The sequence below is a fragment of the Oppia nitens genome, unplaced genomic scaffold (assembly GCF_028296485.1).
Source record: "Oppia nitens isolate AA-2021 unplaced genomic scaffold, nextdenovo-longstitch-racon4-pilon3 scaffold17_pilon_pilon_pilon, whole genome shotgun sequence".
Classification (NCBI taxonomy): domain Eukaryota; kingdom Metazoa; phylum Arthropoda; class Arachnida; order Sarcoptiformes; family Oppiidae; genus Oppia; species Oppia nitens.
In genome coordinates this window covers 699,462-720,343 of record NW_026533196.1, presented here as the reverse complement: position 1 = coordinate 720,343, position 20,882 = coordinate 699,462, and the positions used below count along the sequence as shown (strand labels likewise).

Genomic DNA, 20,882 nt, shown 5'->3' with positions numbered 1-20,882 from the left:
ACACTGACGACGCAAACGCCAAAACACAATCACTTTAATGACTTGTAATCATAAACTATAAGTTATACTAAAAAACAATAACTGATTAACTGTTTTGTCTAACAATATATGTATATAAAAATAATAGCACTTTATTATAGCTTTCAATGAAATAATTGTGTCGAGCATTGAGTCCAGTGTTTGCTCTAACCATTCATATCTAACCCAAACATTTGAAATAACTTTTATGTATTTTTGCTGTTATGTTATGTTTTATAAGACTTATCCTATTTTATGGTTAGAGTGTCCATCACTTTCTAAACCCAAAGTTCGCCAATAATTGTCTTTTTTATTATTTTCATTTGCATTCAAACCGATAAACTATTTCAACTAAAATTTCGCATTTCTAACTAAACCATAATAATAGAAATGTTTTGCACCGGGAGGTCATTATCCTTAGTTTAAAACTTGTAGTATTATTATAACAGATTAGTTAATAATAGAAATCATATTTTTTCAACTAAACTTAAAATCTTTAACTAATTTATTAAATTATACTATTAATTGATATAAATCAATAATGTTATCTAATAATTAATACTACAAATATTACATAATAGTAAATTAAAATTACAGATATAGCCAACAATTTTTTTTATAGAAAACAATTTTTTTTATAATTTTAATAGTAATTCATTTGAAAGCGTTATAAATCTTTTACCAAATTTTAATTTCTAAATATGGAATATACTATTTAATATTATTTTAGTCAATAATATTAATTTTTCTAAAGATCATTAAGTACTAAACTTTTTAATTTTAGTACTAAAAACTACGTTAAGTTAAATATTTACTAAAAATTGGTAGAACATTAAATTTAATGTTATTTATTTTGATTAAAAAATTTAATCGACTAATAAAACTATAATATAATAACTATTTTAAATACTATATTACATATTTCGATAACTATTGACTAAAAATCAACTATCGATATATAAATTATATTTATTAAATAACATTCAAATACTAAATATCGGTAGAAATCATAATCAGTAATTAATTAGTTTTTCTTCTATCGAATGCTAAAATGATAATTCTATTAATTTATTGATCATTTTTGATAATAATTAGAACAACAAAAAAATTAACAAAATGTTTACTAAGTATTAATCTTAAAAAAGTTATTTAAAGTTAAAAATAACTTTTTAGTTTTTTAACTTTTTTTTAAATACAAATTTATTACCGTAATTACAAACTCATATCATATGAGAAACATTTCAGATATTAGTGAAATGCATAATTTGTTAACATTTGCATATATTTTATAATATTGTTTATAAAACAGTTTTTTTTAATATTATAATTAAGACTTTTGCGAAATATCTCTGGCGGTCTGAAAAGCGCCGATAAGTGCGGCTAATTGTAAGCGTTCGGATGAACCCGAAGATAGTTGATATCTAAAAATTATTTAAAATAAAATTTGATAAATCAATCAACAAAAATATATTCAATACTCAATAGACTTACTCAATATTTGCCATTTTCTCTAAGATTTCAATTTTAAGATAAGTTGGAAAATCAACTAAAAATAAGTGAATGAATTACAATAAATATATGATAATTATTGAATATATGGCAAAAATGTATATATAATATATACTTCTATTAACATAGGGATGCAAATCAGTAATTATGTCTTGAAGTGCTAACCCTTTCTCTCTTTTCATTTCCATAATACCTTTGAAATAAAACAAATATATAAAAATTATTAAATATTTCTTTACAATTGATAGACATTAACATACTTTCATAAATTGAGCTAAACTTCTTATTAAGAATTAAATTAAGAATGTTTTCGATATCTTCTTTCAATGGATGTCCACAACAAAGATAAACATTGTGTTCATTGATCTCATCAAAAGCAGCGGAAGTACTCTGCAATATATTTAACACTTTTCTCATATCGCCATCCGATAGGTCTATAAGAGCTTTGATACCATCATCAGTAGCTTTAATTTGTTCCTCATTTACAATATATTTAACTCGAGGAATGATTTGTGAGGTACTTAACGGCGCAAATCTGAATCGAGTGCACCGGGACTGTAGGGCTGGTATTATTTTGGACAAGTAGTTACATATCAAACAAAACCGGACGTTCACTGAAAACTTCTCCATTACTTTAATAACAATGAAATTATGTCAACAATTAATAGACAATAATAAGTAAACAAACTTCTTCTGAGAGCATTCTGTGCGTCGTTAGTCATGGCATCGCATTCATCCAAAATAATGAGTTTGAAACCACTTTTGAAGACAGCTTTAGTCGACGCAAAGTTAAGTATCGGTCCCCGAACCACATCAATGCCCCTCTCGTCAGATGCGTTCAACTGATCCATATTATGACCAATCAATTAGATTATAATAGGAATCGCATTAAACTATTGTTTCTAACAAACCTCAAGAACCATAGATGCCATTTGTTGCGGTGAATACAGTTGTTGAGCACAGGCCAGGATTGTCGATGTCTTGCCAGTGCCCGGCGGGCCATAGAGTAATAGATGTGGCAAACGGTTCTCGGCTATGAATTTGCTCACTAAAAGTGACAATTTAAACATTCAAACTATTAATAGATGATAATCCTTAAGAAATGGTTAACATTACATGTGTTGATAATATTTTGGTGTGAAATCAATTGATCCAATTGTTTCGGTCGGTACTTCTCAACCCTATATATATATATATTTATTAATATAATATTTCAATTAAATTGTTATTATAACTGAAATAACAAATCAATACTAAAATTATTACCAATAAATGTTTGAGTTGTCAGACATTGTTTGATCCTTTTCTGGCATTTATTGCATCAAATCAGTGGACAAACTATTGATTCAGTGAAGACAACACAACATTCAGACAATGCATTCACTGATTGTGTGTTTGTTTGAAAAACCGCTCAAAAATTTGACAAACATTTGAAAAGCGCTTCATTTGAATGTCAATCGAGTGTTCATTCATTGATTCAATCAATTAATTATAATTTTATATTAATTTATATATAATTATATTTTTTAATTAATAATTTTAATTAGTTAGTAATATTTGTTTTAATAAATATTGAATATTATTTAAATTTAATAAATGATTATAAATTTAGTAGCAAACACTGTATAATTTTTGCTTAATATCCCAAAAAAACTACCTGTATTTAAATTAGCAAATTATAAAATACTTTACTAATGTTTTTTGGGATATTAAGCAATAATTATACAGTAAATAGATGATGAAATGTTTTATTTAAATTATAAAATTAATTTAAATAAATAGAAAAATGATGCCCTTTGTTGTTGTTGTTTTTATTTTTATAAAATGTTAAAATCTTAATTTTTAAAACCATCAAGGTTGTATTATTATTTGAAAGTTATTTATTATAATTAATAAAGCTATATAACACTTATATTAATACAACATCTTTTATTAAATTAATTTAGTATATAATTTAGATTTTACAAAATTAGATAATCTCTTTAAATTCTAAAATACCATATTTTTCTGATCCCATTTTACCGATATTAACATAACTTGAATGTATTTGTAATTAAAAATCCAAATTTGCAATAAGAAATGTTATTATGAAATCTAATTTTATAGAGAAGCTATTTTTTAAAAATAAGTCCACCTATTTTGCAAATATGTGATTCATTAAATTCACATTAATTTACAAATATTTAAATAGATTCTACTTTAAATATATAAAAAAAACATTATAGTTACATTATAGTTAAATTATCTAAATTATCTTGTAATAATTTAGGTAATAATGCATTGCATTTAATAACATAATAACATATAATACATTTATACTGTATATTGTAATTTATTGTATAATAAATGAGAATTCAATTACAAATCATTATATTTGTTTTATTATTTTCATATTAGAATATCTAAAATATAAAATTATTTAATATATTTATAAAATATATAAAAGTTTTGGCACTTTTAATAAACTGAGCATTTATAGTAAATTAATAAAATTGGTAAATATAGCTATTTAAATATAAATATTGTTTTAGTAATATAATTAATAATATATAATTATGTCATAGATATGTACACTTGTCAGGTGAGAGACTATTTTCATAATAATTTCAATATTTATTTACTCGAAGTCGATATCATTTCAACGGCTTTGTATTTCTGTCTTTGACTTATATGAAGATTCTGTCAATTAATTAATTAATTTATTGATTATTAATATTGATTTTGTTTTTTCGGAGAAATATATAAAACACATACTCTTTTGCTTCTGTATGTAAACACAGCAGATATAGTAAGAGTTAAAAAGCCGGTTATTAATAATAAAATTGAGATTATGTTTATATAATGAGGTACTAAATTGACCAAAAAGTTTAATTGTTCAACCATTTCATCATTGACTTGAGCGGTCTGAATAAATTTAATAAAAATCATATTTTATTAAAAATTTTTATAATTTATACATTACTTACAGTACTGAACCAAAATTGTGGAAAATATAAGGGATTATTTGAAAAGTTTTTAGCGAAATCCATTTGATCGTTACGTTCAATCACTGTATTTATTTGTAGTCTAATCGCTATATTGAGTGGTATTCCCAATGTCTGCATTCATTAACGTTATATAATTATCATTAAATATTTTTATATTAATAACAAACAAAAAATTTATTACATTTTCATAATCCATATTAAACCCGTGTGACGATAAATTAGGTGACAATCCATCGATTGATTGTAAATAAATATTATCGGCGTATAAAAAATGTGGATATGATATGGCAGTAGGAGATCCTTGTGTACAAACTGATACATTTAAAACACCATTTGCTGGACAACTAACAAAATAAAATATAAGTTTGAAATTATAAAATTACATATTATGACCAAATCAATAAAACCTGGATGTATGACAATAACATTGATTTTCAGGTAAGTTATAATTAAACAAAGCCGATGTAGCCATATATCGGTCGCATTTAATGTTATTATAATCAACTTCTTCAGTAAAGTCTAAAGTTATGGGTCGACACATATCTCCAGCAAAAAAATCAATATTTTTAGGTTTCGGGTGCAGTCTATATGGCGGCTGAAAATCTCCACCAGAAATGCCTTCAATTTTTTCACATTGACTTCCAAACCATTTATTGTTAATCTTGTGATTATTCCAACTATCCATAAGTCCTAACCTATTAATACCCTTTTCTCCGGTAAATATACGATATATTCCATCGGTCGACGTATTATTTCGCATATAATACCAACCAAACCGAGTAAACGGTGTCTCCGGGAAAAAATCTTTGGCCGCTTCCAGCAGAACCTCTTCGTATCCGTCAAACAGCAATTGTCTGACAGTATTCCTCTTAAATATCAAACTCTGAGATTCTTCTATTATAACATTTAATGCCTCCGATATAAAACTTTGGTCCACAGATTTGCTTACTTTATTGGCTGCACTCTATAATCATATTTTATTAATTTAATATATAATATAATTATAATACAGTTTTACATAACAATCTATATATTTAAATCATTAAAAAATTATATTTTTATTTACAATAATTAAATATTTTAAAAATTTAATTTCCATAATCTTTGATAAAACTTAAAGAATCTTTTATTAATATTATTAAAATACATTTAACTACATTATAATTTTTTAAAACTGCATATATTAATCTAAATATTATTTTTATAAATTCTAATCAATGTTTTAATAAATTTAAAAATTACTATAGTATACAAATTTCGCAAAAAAGTAATATTGAAATTCATTAAAATAAGCTGAAAATACAAGGACTCAAATAAATACAGTATTTCACTTGTATTATACTGTATTATAATAATGTATAAATGTTTTCAATGAAATACAAGTTTTGAATAATTGTTTTATTGGTAAAACATCACAAGATTTAGTGAAGGTCTCATTAATGCAAATAATATTATATACATTTTATGAGAAATTATATATTTTAGATAAAATTTTAAGGAAATCATTAATTAATAAATATGTTTTACTAATAATAAAATAAATAGGACTTTAAAATGCTTATATTTTAAATTAAAATTATAGTACTTTTTAGATATTGATATATCATATATAATTTTTTAAATACATTAATAATTTTTATAATTCTATCTAGATTTAAAAAATAAGATAGCTAGATTTGTTAAATTAATTAGATGATTCAAAAATATAACAATACTTAATAAGTTAACAATACTATAAAGTTATAATAATTAATAATTTTTATTATAATGCTTATAAATTCTTAATATTGATATTTTCAATTAATTAATTAATATAAAATTAAAATAATTATTTTTTATGAATTTCTTAGATTTTTCTAAATAAAGTTATTTTGCCCTTATTTTTCTTTCAAGAAACAATAATTTTAATAATAATAATAATATAATTTAATATAAATAATAAAAATAATAAATAGATAAAAATATATTAATTTTTAATATAATCCTATTTTCTGGAGTCACCAATAGTCACAAAAAATTTTCTAATTTATGATATATTCAGACAATACAATAATTTGCATATAATTTTATTTCCTATACCAATATATTATATTTTGATAACATTGACAAATTAATCGGTATAATTAGACTACTTATTAAAAAATCTTCTAAATTATTGATATTTAGCCAATTAATTATATTTATCTTATATTTAGTTTGAATAAAGTCTTTTTATATTTAAAAAAATTATTAATTAAAAAAATTTATTATCTATTGAACCTTAAAAGATAAGCTTCTCATATAAGGTCACAAATATTCAGAATTTTTTTAATCCTTGAAATTTCATTCATTGCAAATACTGTTTGTATGTGAACTATATTTTAATATTTTTAAATAAAAATATTTTACTAACAATCATTGGTACATTCAGATGAACCACTTCATCGTCTAGACTGCCATTAGTTTCTTCAGCGACATAATGCCACCGACGGATTGTTTTGTAAGAAACGGTTCCATTCATGTGATCCCAACTTATATTTACTTTTTCATGAGTTTCTCGGAAAGTATAGGGACCTCAATATATATTAAATAAAAATAATATATATAACCAATTTTAATTTATATATAATAAATAATATAAAAAATTAAAAATTTAAAAATGAAATTATACCTAATTCTTGTAAAATTGGTTTTTGTTGTTTATTGAGAAATGCATCTGAATTTGTAACATTAAAAATATAAAATTTTGTATAAATAGCAATCGATGGTCTTTGCCATCCATCAAATGTCATTGAAGTCGGCGACAAAACCAATTGCTAAATCATTTCAATAAAATAATTATTATTTTCAATTATATACAATCAAAAATATCCTCAATATAAACATAAACAGCTTAATTTATTATGGGATAACAACAAATATTTAAAAAAGATATATATTTATTGCATTAATATATCATTAAATCGATAACTATTATAATCATTAAGTGTCAACCAATACATTTGAAAACTTGAAAAATTGTATTTTTTATTACCAATTATCCATTTAAATGTCTATTATTAACATTTGAAATATTCTAATAATGACTAATTTAAAGTAATAAAAGCTAACTTATTATTTATTATATGATTCATTAGTATTGAATTAGTATATAAATAATTGATTGAATGACTTATCCATTTAAATTGATACAGTTATCTGAAATCAACTTATTGTTTATTTAATGAAATGATAAAATCAAGTTAAAAAAATAGTTTCATTGGACTATAAGTTATGTAAAATATAAATTTTTATGAGAATTTATAACATAAAATAATATTATACAGTATTTTACATAATAAATAGTTTAGTATAGTATGACATACACTAAACATTTTCAGAACAAACTCGGTACTTTTTTATTTATGTTACTTATGTTTTTTGTGCTACATTTGGTAATAATAAAAGATACCATATTGTCATGTGTTGTTTAAAAAAATGCGACATCATTTATGTAATTATATAATTATTTAATAGAGATATAGTTACACAAAAAACATATGTAATATACATAAAAAGGGCCCGAGTTTTCGATAGCTCATAAGCCGTGTACAGTATGTAAATTTAATATTAATAAAATTTTATACTTTGTTATGACTAATCAAATATAATAATTATAAATTATATAATAGTGTTAATATAATTTGACAATAAGTTTAACTATTTAAATTAAATCAATCATAATTTAAACTTAAATGCATTTAATCACACACTAATTAATCAAAATTGAAAATCATATTTTAATAATAAACAATATAAGGAAATCACTTGTTTATACAAATATTAAATTAAAACTTTTAATATATTAATTTATATAAATATTTAAAATTTGTTTAAATTAAATCTTAACTACAGTACTGTATATTGAAAAACTTAAAAATTATAAATTTGACTATAGTTTAGTATATGGGCCAACATTTAGTCTAAACCCCACCCAATAAACCCCTTTCTATAGCCTAAGTGTTATAAACTTTGCCAAAACATTGAGCTTTTGATGTCATATAGAGTACAATATAACCAAAACATATGATATACTGAGTGAGTGAACCATAAAATTGTTTCATTTTATTTTGAATTGCAAACTATTTTTAGAGGTATTTAAAGTCAATAACATATATTATATCTTTAAAAAACCAAAATATAAAACACGTGTATTTATTATTAATATTTATTATATAATATATGAAATGAAAAATTTGGGTTAAAATAAGAAAAATTATAATATATTAATATATGAATAAAGGGAACGACATATAAGGCAAGGGTCATACAGTTTGATAGGACTTACTTGTTTGACATTATATTCAACAATATATGGCAAAAACAGATAAGACATGAGTCCAGTCAATGACAATATGAGACCAATTGTCACCAAAAATGCAATCTTTGTGGTGACTGAACACCAATACATTGTTATTAACAAAAATATAATGCCGTTTATATCACTTAATCATAACATTATGAATGCATTCAAATGGTTTTATTAATGATATATTTTAAATAAATATTTGTTTGCAAACTTATATAACAGTATAACATAAAAGCATAAAATTAAGTAAAACACAATTTTTAATATTTTTACATCATTTACATAAGTATTACTAACTTATTTAGTTATGAATTGTTTAAGAGACTAAATATCATTTAATAACTTATTGTCAAATTAGCAAATTATATATAAAAATGATTGCCTTTTATAAATGATTGCTTAATATACTGTATATCTAAAACTAAAAGTTTGTTTTATGCGATAACTTTGACTTATGCAGTGAACAACAGCTGTAGTCATGTTATTGTATGCATTGATTGTACTGTACTTTAAACTGACAAACACTTTGTGTTGTGTTTAAACATCCAATCAGTTTCAATGACTCCTTACGTCACATAGTATTCAATGATTTTTCAATCTCTTTATTTAAATAACATATACTGTATTACATTGTATTGTAAATATAATATCAATAATATTAAAAAACTATTTTCTATTACAAGTTCTTATATTTATTTAGTATCAGTTTATGTTAGATACAGTATTTTATATAATTAACTATTAAATATACATTAATTAGTGTATATAAAGTATAAATATTTTTGTTTAAAATTATAAGTAAATATATGGAAAACAATGCAAAATAATATGTGATATATTAATATAACATAAATTTAATGTAGATTTGGTCATTTTTGTATAATAAACAAAAATAAATGTTATACTACTAATATAAAACTTTTTTGTTATTATAAAATTTATAATATAATATAAATATATAGTTTTAGTTGTTTTTGATATATGTTTCGGTAGTAACAGTTTAGTTGACATTTTAAAAAATAGATTTAATAAAATTGTGTCTAAGTTTAGGAATTGGAGGTTAAGGTTAGGTTAGAGTAAAGTTTTGACTATTAAACACAATACGACAAACTTTGATTAACAATAATTAATAACATATTTTATAGGACCAAATGATATCTCTATTGTTTATGTAATTATTTGTATTAAAGTATTTGATTAATTAATTTTAACAAAAACTTGACTCAATATTTGATATACTGTACAATCAACTAATCACACAATCAAACCCAAAACCAATTCAATAAAATATAATATAATAATTAAAAAAAAAAAAAAAACTAATTTATTTATCAATTTATTTGTAAATTATATTAATATACTGTATTTACTGTACAATAAATTTTATTGTATTAATAGTAAAAAGTTTACAAACTTTTGATAGCAAATTGAAAGCTATTTTATTGGTAATAATAATAATATTAATTTAATATTAATATTACTGTATTTTATATAAATCTATATAATAACAGTCTGTATTACATATAAATACAGTAAAGGTTTATATAATAGACGTAATTGTTTTGAATATGAAATCACATGTTATATGTGTTTATAAATTAAAATATAAATTGTGTTTACATTTAGTAAAATATTTTTAAAATATTAAACAATGTTTTGTTTAAAATCAAATACTTTTTCATTAATTAATAGACAATTATATCGATATATGAGTTCATTTGATAATTTGCCGGTCTTTAAGAGTCAGCAAAGTTTGGATAACTTGTATCCCAAATCACAGATCTCTTCGGACATCAAAACCAATGCAAAGGTTTGATAAAGATTTGTGAAGAATATTATTTGAACAATGGTTTGATTTAATGATATTTATCATCACTTATAGTCAGAAACAGACAATGTCTTCAGTGGACACATACCTATAAAGGAGTTACAGATTTCTTACTGTCGAAGCAGTGGACCGGGCGGTCAACACGTGAATAAAACCAACACTAAAGTGACGGTTCAGTTTCAATTGTCTTCAGCCAATTGGATACCAAATGAGACCAAAGAGAAACTCAAACAATTGGTTGATATTTGAAATGAAGTGATATTTATATTATTTATATTATTTATATTTGTTTTACTCAATACTTTAGCATAAAAACAATATAAACAAAGACGGCTTTTGGATCATTAGATCAGATAAGACAAGAGCACAGCTCATGAATTTAGCCGATTGTTTAGACAAAATCCGCTGTTATATTACCGAAGCGTCCAAACCTATCAAACAGCCGTCGATCGAGACGTTAGAGAAAATCCGAGAAAACAGAGAGAAGGCTGCCATCAGAAGATTGGAGGACAAAAAGAAACGATCGTTAATGAAATCAGATCGACAATCATTATATTAAATCATATCATTAATTAATAGGTTTTTATTAAAATTGTAAAATAGAAAAATATGGCAATTGTGTCATAAAAATTAATAATAACGATAATAAAAAAAATTAAGGCATAGATTTGTCATCACAATTGATCCGTGTCTTTATTATCAGGTAATCTGACGCCCATTGTTGAGAACAGAGCAGTGGCGGGTCCGGGAACACCACACTCAGCGCTATACGACTCTAATATATTAGTCAAAGCATTCAAATCGATGTCAACTCTTTTATATTCATCACTGTTTTGGTCATTACTTCTTCGTTCAAAACTTCGTCCAACAGAAGTTCCCGCCAATTGTTGATCCATAGCTTTCATATAGTCTTTCATTTCTTTTAACTTTTCTTTAGCTCCATTGAGCTCAGGCTTTGAAAAGTCGTTTTCATAGCAATCGTCTTCGCTATCAATAGAATCTTCTCCTTCACTATAATCACTCATTCCTGAAGACGAGTCGGTCTCCAATTGTGGTATTTTTAATGACAAAACAGTACTTAAAGCGTCATTAAACGTGTCTTCATTGAAGTCTATTTTAGACGTTTTCAATGATTTTGGCGCTTCAGCTCCTTTGAGACCCGACTTCTGATTTGAGACAAATGCCTGAAGTGTTGAAGGAATTTGTGTTGAAATCTCTGAGCAATTGTTTGACTTATTGGTTGAGCAAAATTTTTCTGCCAAAAGAGCATCCAATTCATCGCAATCTATATTAAGCCATTCATCGCTGTCTTCTTTTTCAAGATTTTGTGACTCTTTTCCAAAAATTTTTTCATCTATTTCTAAGGTTTGCAAAAGTTTGTAAATTTTTTCTCCTTTTGTTTCAAAACAATCTAATTCATCGATATTTTGATTATTGTAAATAAATTCTTGAAAATAGATTTGCGATCTTTTCAACAGTTCATTGTAGTTCTTGGATCCGTTTCGCTCATTACCAAAATATCCATTTTTAACTAAACTTTTATTAAATGCAAGCCATCGACTATCTGTCTTAAAGTCTAATTGATCATCATTTCCATCAAATGAAAATTTTGAACTTGAAATCAATATTTCAAAACCGGAAGCAATTTTCACTCCCAAATCATGAGATTTAAAATCTCTTGAATTATTCTGAGGTAAATTCCAACCGACTCTTACATCCGGTGTATAAGATTGAGACATAAGTTGGCCGTAAAGACATCGCGTAAATGTTACGCAACACATAACACGATTTTCGGGTGGAAAGTATTTCATGGCCTGACATACTTTGTGATCATCGGGAGTTCGGTTATAAAAGGCATTGACAGCCCATGATATAAGACCCGGATTATGTTTAAGAAGAGCTGCCACTCCTATGGGAACAAAACAATGACTTTTATGTTGATATTCTTTAATACGTTTGGGAAAGCATTCAATTCTTCGCAAAATATTCCTTTGAATTGCTTCTTGAGCTCGAGTTTTGTCGGGATTTCGACGAATATATTCAATCGAGTCTTTAATCGACGGAATTCTGTTCGCAAATGATTTGCAATTAATGGGAATTATATGAACTGATTGTCGATAAATAAAGACTCTGTTGAGACAATTGGATGGTTCGCACCATTTCGGCAAATCATTGGCCGCTTCTATCAACAAAAACTCGCCGTCACTGTCCTCAACTTTGATCACCAAATTTGGATCCAATCGCGACAAACGATACAACAGATATACAATCAGCCATTCGTCGTCTATATTGTCACCAAAATTTGTGATTCCCTGCAAGTGATTATCACCTAATAAGACAATACATCGTAAAGTAATAGTCAAATAAATTGATTGGAAAGACATTACCATCGATTGAATCGGTGATAATCGACAACTGAAACGACTGGTTCTGCCAGATGTGAGTCGATATATATTTTGCTAAATATGTATAACATTTGCAAATATAATCATTAAGTGATCCATTGATTTCACTTAACAATGGATACAATCGATACAAAACACTGTTTTCATTCAAATCTTTATTAAAAGCCATTTATTTGTTAATAATATATGAATTCAATTATTTTTACATAACTTTTAGTTAAATAACAAAACAAACAAACAGTCAATAAGTCAATGAAATTCAATCAACAATTTAAATGCCAAAAGCATTGCAAAACTATACACACCTTAAACTTGACATAAATGATGTCATAATTGACACAAATTATCAAAAGTTTTTTATTCAATTCAAAGTAAAACTAATTTTTTTCATAAAGTTTTTTATTGATTTGTATTGAGTTATAAAAACTATAAAATCCTTATATAAAAGTTGAGGCAAACATTTAAAATTCTTCTCCGGTCTCGTCGTCACCGGTTTCGGTAGAGTCGAGTCCAACTTCTTCGTAGTCTTTCTCGAGTGCAGCCAAGTCTTCGCGGGCCTCAGAGAACTCTCCCTCTTCCATACCCTCTCCAACATACCAGTGAACAAAAGCACGTTTGGCATACATCAGATCAAACTTGTGGTCGAGTCGAGCCCAGGCCTCGGCTATGGCAGTCGTGTTGGACAACATACACACTGCGCGCTGAACTTTGGCCAAATCACCGCCGGGTACTACAGTTGGCGGCTGATAATTGATGCCAACCTAAACAACCAATTCATAGCATTATATTATAGTATTTATTTCATTACATATAATTTAAGACATACTTTGAAACCAGTCGGACACCAATCGACAAACTGAATGCTACGTTTGGTTTTAATGGCAGCAATAGCTGCGTTCACATCTTTTGGCACGACATCACCTCTATATAGAAGACAACACGCCATGTATTTGCCATGTCTTGGATCACATTTGACCATTTGATTGGCCGGTTCGAAGCAAGCATTGGTAATCTCGGAAACAGTCAGCTGTTCGTGATATGCCTTTTCAGAAGAAATCACCGGTGCATAAGTTACAAGAGGAAAGTGAATGCGTGGATACGGGACTAAATTAGTCTGAAATTCAGTCAAATCGACATTAAGTGCTCCATCAAAACGAAGAGAAGCTGTAATACTGGACACAATTTGACCGATAAGACGATTCAAGTTAGTATAAGTCGGGCGTTCAATATCGAGATTACGGCGACAAATGTCATAAATAGCCTCATTGTCGACCATAAAAGCACAGTCACTGTGCTCTAGAGTGGTATGTGTCGTCAAAATGCTGTTGTATGGCTCAACCACTGCAGTCGATACCTGAGGTGCCGGATATATTGCAAACTCAAGTTTTGACTTTTTTCCGTAATCGACGGACAAACGCTCCATTAATAGTGATGTAAATCCAGAACCGGTTCCGCCACCAAAACTATGGAAAATTAAAAAGCCTTGAAGTCCAGTGCAATTATCGGCCAGTTTTCGGACCCGATCTAAGACTAAGTCCACAATCTCTTTGCCAATCGTGTAGTGACCGCGAGCATAGTTGTTGGCCGCATCCTCTTTACCAGTAATGAGTTGTTCGGGATGGAATAGTTGACGATAGGTACCGGTGCGAACCTCATCCACAACAGTGGGTTCAAGATCGACATAAACAGCTCGTGGCACGTGCTTACCAGCGCCCGTCTCCGAGAAAAACGTGTTAAATGAGTCATCGCCGCCGCCAATAGTCTTGTCACTTGGCATTTGGCCGTCGGGTTGAATGCCATGTTCGAGACAATACAGTTCCCAACAGGCGTTACCAATTTGAACGCCTGCCTGTCCCACATGTATTGATATACATTCACGCATTTTGTCTAATAAGGCAATCGGAGTAAAGATTTACTAAATTTAATATAACATTCATTTCAATATAATATATAATATATTAATTTCATAGTTGTTTTAAAAGAAAAAACATTTCTGAACTTGAATTTAATGTCTTATGGTATCAATCAATGCATTCAATACATGTCTGATCTCTAAAAATATCAGACATCAAGAAGTTATTTAAAACCGGTTTCAAAGTCAATGAACGCATCTGTGATATCATACTATACTTTAATACCATATTTGGATATTTAGAGATAATCTATGATTTATATAATATATTACAATATGTCATAACAAATGTCATTTCTTGGACATCATATCACATCAATAGTTAAATTTAAATCAAATAAAACTCAATTAATATATAATATAACTATTAAATCAAATATTTTAGCAAAAAGTTTGCAAAAATTCCTACTTTTTGATACATGAGTTATAAAAGTATTTTCAATGATTTTTGATACAAAAATTAGCTAAAAAACAATAATAACTTAAGAGACATACCTTTGGATCAAATGTTGAGTATTTATATATTAATTGATTGAATCAATTGAATGACAATTAGTTTTCACAAATTGTTTGACAAAACGTAACAATTAGTCCAACAATTCAGTGATGAGTGGAAGCGCTTTAACCCAAACACTACTTATATATGTTTGGTATCAACCAATCATATAACGACTTTAACATAAACCACGCCCTATATTATAACTGTTATTCATTAACCATTGATTTCAATGTTTTACTAAATTTGACAAAATTTACAAAATTATTGATTTTTTAAAATTTAATTTTGTTATGAACTTTGGATTTATTTGTCAAATCAATTATTTTTTATTGAATTAATTATTGAGATCTTTATTAATTTATTACTAATTGTGACCATTAATGAAGATTTAGTGGAAAATCTTAGTCTATATTAATATATTAATAGTAAAGAAGGCATTAATTAATTGACTGAAGAAACAAGTTTTGTATCATTTTTTGGTATTTTTTATTTTTATGAATCAAATTCATACCAAAAATGGATTCAATGTTATACTTCACGCAAACAAATCATTCAATTGGTTGTTAAATCAAATACACACTCATTATATACGAGATTATATGGTTTAACACATTTTTAAAAGTTTAATGTTTACTTCATTTAATTATTAGCATTAAAAACCAGATATGATTTTATCTTATTTTATATTTATTAAATTATACAAATTGAATACACAAAATAAAACAATACAAATATTATAATTTTATAACATGTCTATGACCCGGATGTTATATTATACAGTATATCAAATAAATTAATAAATGGTTAAAAATTTAATAATTGGATTGTCAAATATGTAATTTAAATTAATATTATTAAAAATAATAATAAATTGTTTGATAATATCTAATTGATGTACAATATTAGCATTTCGGTCATATCTTCAACTATTGTCACGAATATCATTTCAAACACAATAAGTTGTATTAGTTTTAATAAAATATGTATTAAATAATTTATATTTATATAATTCAATAAATCAATAGATCATTTGATAAGTATTGAATTATTTAATACATTTCATTGAATATATGCCATACCCTATACTATCATTTAATAGACAAATGAATGCAAACTTTTGAGGTTGTATTCAAATTACCGTAACTTACATACAGTAAATAAAATTATATTTCAATGGGATTCTATATATTTAAATATTACTCCCATGTTTTGCAAATTCCCGGAAAGTTATTAAAAAACTTGAATATTGACCATTGTTTAGCAAATGTAATGTAATAAAATGTAATTAATATTAACGAAATCGACGTTAACATATTGCTAAAATCACTTACAATTACAATAATTAAACTATAATTAATGGCATACATTAAAAATGAGGATTACAATCAATATAGAAATTTATGACAATTTCTTATTTATCCAAACTCTAAAATTTAGTCTAAATACATAAAACTCTATAGACTGTAGTTATACTTTAAATAAATTAATAAATTTAGTACATTATGTATAACATTATACACTAAATTAATGTATAATCTTTAAGTGTTGCATAAAATTTAATAATTATTATTTATATAAAATTATATTGTAATATACTTTACAAAACTAATGAAAATTACATTTTTTGTATTTTGTTTAATAAGCACTTTATTAAAAGTTTATTTATATTACAATATAGTTAACTTTTATTTAAAAAAACAATTTTATTAATATATTGTATATAATATGATTTAAAATTTTATGGTACAATAGTTTGATTGTCTACATAAAACAATTATTTTTATGGTATTATAATACAGATGAGATCAAAAATCAGATTTAAGCAATTTTATGAAACAAACTATAAAATTTGAGATTAACTTCTCAATTGCATTCAATTATTATAGTAATTATTAAAATGTTATACAAATAAAAAGGTATTAACATTAGTCTTATAATTATAAAAATTGCAAATAATTAATACAATATATCAATCAGTAATAAGTTATTATTGGAACAAACAATCAGTGAATGTAATGGTTATTATCTTTTAATTTTCGATAATTTATTTAATCTCTTTTGTTCAGTAATCAAGTCATACAATATGTCTAGTCCTTCATCGAGACCCTCACCGATGACACTACAGGATGACTGCACGTGCCATAAGTGTTTACCATTGAGGTCTGACAGACCCAGAAGTCTAGCGATTTCATTGGCGTCTTTAGCTCCGGGAAGGTCTTGTTTATTGGCCAACACAAGTATAGGAACTCTTGAGTTTTCCGGTGATTTGGCGGTTCTCATCAGTTCCATCTTTGCCTCTTCAAGTCTTTCTTCATCAACACTATCGATAACAAAAATGATGCCATCAGTACATCGCGTGTATGACCGCCAAAGTGGTCGCAGTTTGTCCTGACCTCCGATATCCCAAATGAGGAAAGAATTGCCCTTAAAATACACTAATCGTTAGCCGTCTTTCAATGTAATGACTAGTGAGCGGACATACCTTTGCTTTGCCATTAAGTTTAACTTTTTCACAGTTGAATCCAATGGTGGGAACGGTATTCAAGTATTGGTCAAACTTTAGTCTATAGAGAGCTGTTGTCTTTCCGGCCGAATCCAGACCTAACATAACGATATGTAATGTCTTGTAATTTGTCACCAAATCTATCAACGATTGTAATCGTTTGCTAAACGATGAACCCATCATTTAATTATCACTTTATTGGTTACTAAATGATATCACTTCAACACATCCTATGGTTTATAAAAACATCACATGAAATGAGTGCACCATTTGGTGGCCATTCATGTGACTCGCGATGACTACTTTTTTGGTCACTACAAGGCATTCAATTGGTTATCACTAAATACATCAATCAATGGATCAATTGTTGTGACGATTGTTAAGAAAATTAATGGCAAACCAAGTAATATATCCACAGATTTACTGATAAAATGATATCAATTGACAAATGAGTGCCAAATGAGACACAAATCACTGATTTTGCGCATTAAGTCAGCCATCGATGCCTTTAATGCACTCAATGTTTGGTTCATTACAATACACTTCACTCACTGTTCAGTCACTCAATCGACACATAACTTGTATTTAATATTTTAATAAAGTTTTCTATTATTTATTATATTTGAAGTCAAAGTTGCCGTCACTTAACACAAGTCAACATAACTTGTATTACATTTCTATTGCTTTATAATACATACCAAACATTAACTGAAAAACTTGACTACAGATATGCCATACGTTTTAATATAATATTAAATACAGTATTTGTAACACATTTTCAGTTCATAGCTGTTATTGTTGTCGAAGAACAGGTAGTTCTCCTTAAATGTCGATCAGTTATGGCATGGGATCAGTTGGGGTCACTGTTAGAGGTGTAGCACTACTGTAGTAGACATACATTTAAAGTTTATAATAATAATAATAAAGTTAAAATAGTTTTAAATATTGACCAATAGTTGCCATTTATGAAAATAATTTTTAATATTTTTAATTTATTTTAATATTTAAGGAAAACGGAAATTAATATATATATACAGTATATATATAATATATATAAGAAAAATAACAAAAAATATAAATTGATTTCTTGTGAATCATTTATACTTTAAGTCATGAGATTTAATCATTTTTCTTTATCTTAAAAACAATAATAGAGATAAATTTTTACAAAATTTTTAAAATTTAGCATGGTTATTTTTCTTAAAAATGTAATTTTATTAAAATATTCTACAAATCACATGTAAACTGAAAACTCTGTATCTTTATTGTCGAAAATTATTAAAAATGATTTTGATATTGATTTTGATTTTGATATTGATTTTGATATTGATTTTGATATTAATTTTGATATTGATTTTGATTGATCGCAATTACTTTAATCAACATTTTACACTTTATTTGACTAAAATATATCATACTTTTAAAGTAATTAAATATTTAGATTTACAGTCATTAACTTTACACTCTATACTATACATACCATACCATTGATATAAACCAATTGTGTTTTAGTTAGTTATATAATATTTCTTAAAATTAAAGCCAATTTGAATATGAATGCAATGTCTCAACCATTTATCAAACGATATTTCGGTGACATCTCTAAGAATTATTAAGATTCTTGAGTTGAACTAAATATACATTTATTTTGTAAACAATTTTATTTATTATTATTTATATAATATAATTATGCAAAAAAATGTAGAAAAAACATTAATAAAATTAGTTTTGATTTTTATATTATTATGAAAAATTAGTAAAAATGTTGTTAATAAATTAGAGATCAAACAGTTGGTCACCTAAACGAAAGACATTAGATCAATATACCGATGATTGTTATAACAATTTTTCATTTATTTCATTTGAAATTTTAATAAATAAATTATTAAAAAATGAATTAAATTTAAAAAATACAATTTAACATCTATTTAATGAATTACGAAATGATTAAATATAAATAAGTGAAAAATAAATAAAAGGTTGTAATATTAATACTCTATTATTATTTAATTGTATAGCAAAATGAATTATTAAAATATTTATTATTTGACTGCAAATTTAAAATTTATTATTTGTATACTAGAAAATATATAATCAATTATTTAGATGATAGTCCATATACAGGTGTATTATGTAAACAGCGTATAACTTATTAAAACAAAGTTGATTTAACTATAAATAATAAATGTGAAATTGCTTATGAATTATAAATGCAATAATTTATTAGTAAACTTTCATTTATAATAAAACTTTCTAAGCATTCATAATATTTTCTAAAAATAAAATTTTATATTTATATTAAATGAACTCAATTTAAAAACCACTATCTAAACATTGGTTTATAACTTAAGGTAATTGAAGGTTAATTATTTGACACCAATTGATTGCTGAAATTATTCAATTTATTTGAACCTTAAATATGCTTTCATTGAATTGATATTTACTTAGAATTGTCTAATTAAAGCATTATTAGACATATTATTATACATTAATATGGTATATAATTTATACTAGTATTATATGTATTTATATAATTTTTTACAATTATTTAATATTATATAAATTTATATTATTAGAAATAATGAAATTATAAGTAATAAAAATTGATGTCACAAAATGTAAAGATACTAAAAAAGTGACTATCAATGGGATTGAGATGCGGTCAATGGCTTTCAATCACTAAACATATATTTTTAGGTCACTATTCAAGTGATCTATTTTGAAAAAAGACAGTTAAAACTAGTTTTATTTAGACAATTGAATTTATATTTTCATAATCTTTAATGTGAATCACTTTTCACTTTACTTTAAACATACTATGTTTGGTCAGACGTTAATAAACTTGAAATTTAGTTAAAAAGTTTTTCTGGGAAAAGAGTTTTTTAAAAAAAGTA

The 20,882-nt window shown here is 25.4% G+C and overlaps 6 protein-coding genes across 6 annotated transcripts; 1 reads left to right on the top strand and 5 right to left on the bottom strand.

Moving 5' to 3' along the window:
• Nucleotides 1-1,345: 1,345 nt before the first annotated feature.
• Nucleotides 1,346-2,942, bottom strand: LOC128965347 (replication factor C subunit 5-like). The gene is made up of 8 exons (XM_054312021.1): nucleotides 2,794-2,942; nucleotides 2,644-2,708; nucleotides 2,439-2,575; nucleotides 2,216-2,369; nucleotides 1,788-2,159; nucleotides 1,643-1,720; nucleotides 1,510-1,564; nucleotides 1,346-1,439 (listed from the first exon to the last, which is right to left on the bottom strand). The coding sequence occupies exons 1-8, from the start codon at nucleotides 2,838-2,840 to the stop codon at nucleotides 1,346-1,348; spliced, it is 1,002 nt and encodes a 333-aa protein (XP_054167996.1). The 5' UTR covers nucleotides 2,841-2,942.
• Nucleotides 2,943-4,027: 1,085 nt separating this feature from the next.
• Nucleotides 4,028-9,068, bottom strand: LOC128965604 (protein croquemort-like). Its single transcript, XM_054312325.1, has 8 exons — nucleotides 8,821-9,068; nucleotides 7,165-7,309; nucleotides 6,907-7,067; nucleotides 4,922-5,478; nucleotides 4,696-4,858; nucleotides 4,494-4,625; nucleotides 4,282-4,431; nucleotides 4,028-4,206 (listed from the first exon to the last, which is right to left on the bottom strand). The coding sequence occupies exons 1-8, from the start codon at nucleotides 8,941-8,943 to the stop codon at nucleotides 4,141-4,143; spliced, it is 1,497 nt and encodes a 498-aa protein (XP_054168300.1). The 5' UTR covers nucleotides 8,944-9,068; the 3' UTR covers nucleotides 4,028-4,140.
• Nucleotides 9,069-10,445: 1,377 nt separating this feature from the next.
• On the top strand, nucleotides 10,446-11,285 carry LOC128965628 (peptidyl-tRNA hydrolase ICT1, mitochondrial-like). The gene is made up of 3 exons (XM_054312362.1): nucleotides 10,446-10,651; nucleotides 10,724-10,906; nucleotides 10,977-11,285. The coding sequence occupies exons 1-3, from the start codon at nucleotides 10,493-10,495 to the stop codon at nucleotides 11,226-11,228; spliced, it is 594 nt and encodes a 197-aa protein (XP_054168337.1). The 5' UTR covers nucleotides 10,446-10,492; the 3' UTR covers nucleotides 11,229-11,285.
• Nucleotides 11,268-13,270, bottom strand: LOC128965627 (protein ecdysoneless homolog). Its single transcript, XM_054312361.1, has 2 exons — nucleotides 13,057-13,270; nucleotides 11,268-12,998 (listed from the first exon to the last, which is right to left on the bottom strand). Exons 1-2 carry the CDS (start codon nucleotides 13,241-13,243, stop codon nucleotides 11,344-11,346), a joined length of 1,842 nt encoding a protein of 613 aa, XP_054168336.1. The 5' UTR covers nucleotides 13,244-13,270; the 3' UTR covers nucleotides 11,268-11,343.
• A 231-nt stretch (nucleotides 13,271-13,501) lies between these two features.
• LOC128965450 (tubulin alpha chain) lies at nucleotides 13,502-15,670 on the bottom strand. The gene is made up of 3 exons (XM_054312151.1): nucleotides 15,482-15,670; nucleotides 13,901-14,961; nucleotides 13,502-13,835 (listed from the first exon to the last, which is right to left on the bottom strand). Exons 2-3 carry the CDS (start codon nucleotides 14,954-14,956, stop codon nucleotides 13,536-13,538), a joined length of 1,356 nt encoding a protein of 451 aa, XP_054168126.1. The 5' UTR covers nucleotides 14,957-14,961; nucleotides 15,482-15,670; the 3' UTR covers nucleotides 13,502-13,535.
• A 1,690-nt stretch (nucleotides 15,671-17,360) lies between these two features.
• LOC128965360 (ADP-ribosylation factor-like protein 4C) lies at nucleotides 17,361-18,574 on the bottom strand. The gene is made up of 2 exons (XM_054312034.1): nucleotides 17,968-18,574; nucleotides 17,361-17,909 (listed from the first exon to the last, which is right to left on the bottom strand). The coding sequence occupies exons 1-2, from the start codon at nucleotides 18,169-18,171 to the stop codon at nucleotides 17,508-17,510; spliced, it is 606 nt and encodes a 201-aa protein (XP_054168009.1). The 5' UTR covers nucleotides 18,172-18,574; the 3' UTR covers nucleotides 17,361-17,507.
• Nucleotides 18,575-20,882: the final 2,308 nt, after the last annotated feature.

Coding starts and splice junctions, on each gene's coding strand:
- LOC128965628 (XM_054312362.1), top strand. CDS start 10,493: ATGTTTTGTTTAAAATCAAATACTTTTTCATTAATTAATAGACAATTA. Junction 10,652..10,723: donor ACATCAAAACCAATGCAAAG/GTTTGATAAAGA, acceptor CATCACTTATAG/TCAGAAACAGACAATGTCTT. Junction 10,907..10,976: donor AAGAGAAACTCAAACAATTG/GTTGATATTTGA, acceptor TCAATACTTTAG/CATAAAAACAATATAAACAA.
- LOC128965604 (XM_054312325.1), bottom strand. CDS start 8,943: ATGTATTGGTGTTCAGTCACCACAAAGATTGCATTTTTGGTGACAATT. Junction 7,068..7,164: donor ACCAATTTTACAAGAATTAG/GTATAATTTCAT, acceptor ATATATATTGAG/GTCCCTATACTTTCCGAGAA. Junction 5,479..6,906: donor ATCTGAATGTACCAATGATT/GTTAGTAAAATA, acceptor ATATGATTATAG/AGTGCAGCCAATAAAGTAAG.
- LOC128965360 (XM_054312034.1), bottom strand. CDS start 18,171: ATGATGGGTTCATCGTTTAGCAAACGATTACAATCGTTGATAGATTTG. Junction 17,910..17,967: donor AACTTAATGGCAAAGCAAAG/GTATGTCCGCTC, acceptor GTGTATTTTAAG/GGCAATTCTTTCCTCATTTG.
- LOC128965347 (XM_054312021.1), bottom strand. CDS start 2,840: ATGCCAGAAAAGGATCAAACAATGTCTGACAACTCAAACATTTATTG. Junction 2,370..2,438: donor TGGCATCTATGGTTCTTGAG/GTTTGTTAGAAA, acceptor AATATGGATCAG/TTGAACGCATCTGACGAGAG. Junction 1,440..1,509: donor GAGAAAATGGCAAATATTGA/GTAAGTCTATTG, acceptor AATAATTTTTAG/ATATCAACTATCTTCGGGTT.
- LOC128965450 (XM_054312151.1), bottom strand. CDS start 14,956: ATGCGTGAATGTATATCAATACATGTGGGACAGGCAGGCGTTCAAATT. Junction 13,836..13,900: donor GGTGTCCGACTGGTTTCAAA/GTATGTCTTAAA, acceptor TTGGTTGTTTAG/GTTGGCATCAATTATCAGCC.
- LOC128965627 (XM_054312361.1), bottom strand. CDS start 13,243: ATGGCTTTTAATAAAGATTTGAATGAAAACAGTGTTTTGTATCGATTG. Junction 12,999..13,056: donor TATCACCGATTCAATCGATG/GTAATGTCTTTC, acceptor TTGTCTTATTAG/GTGATAATCACTTGCAGGGA.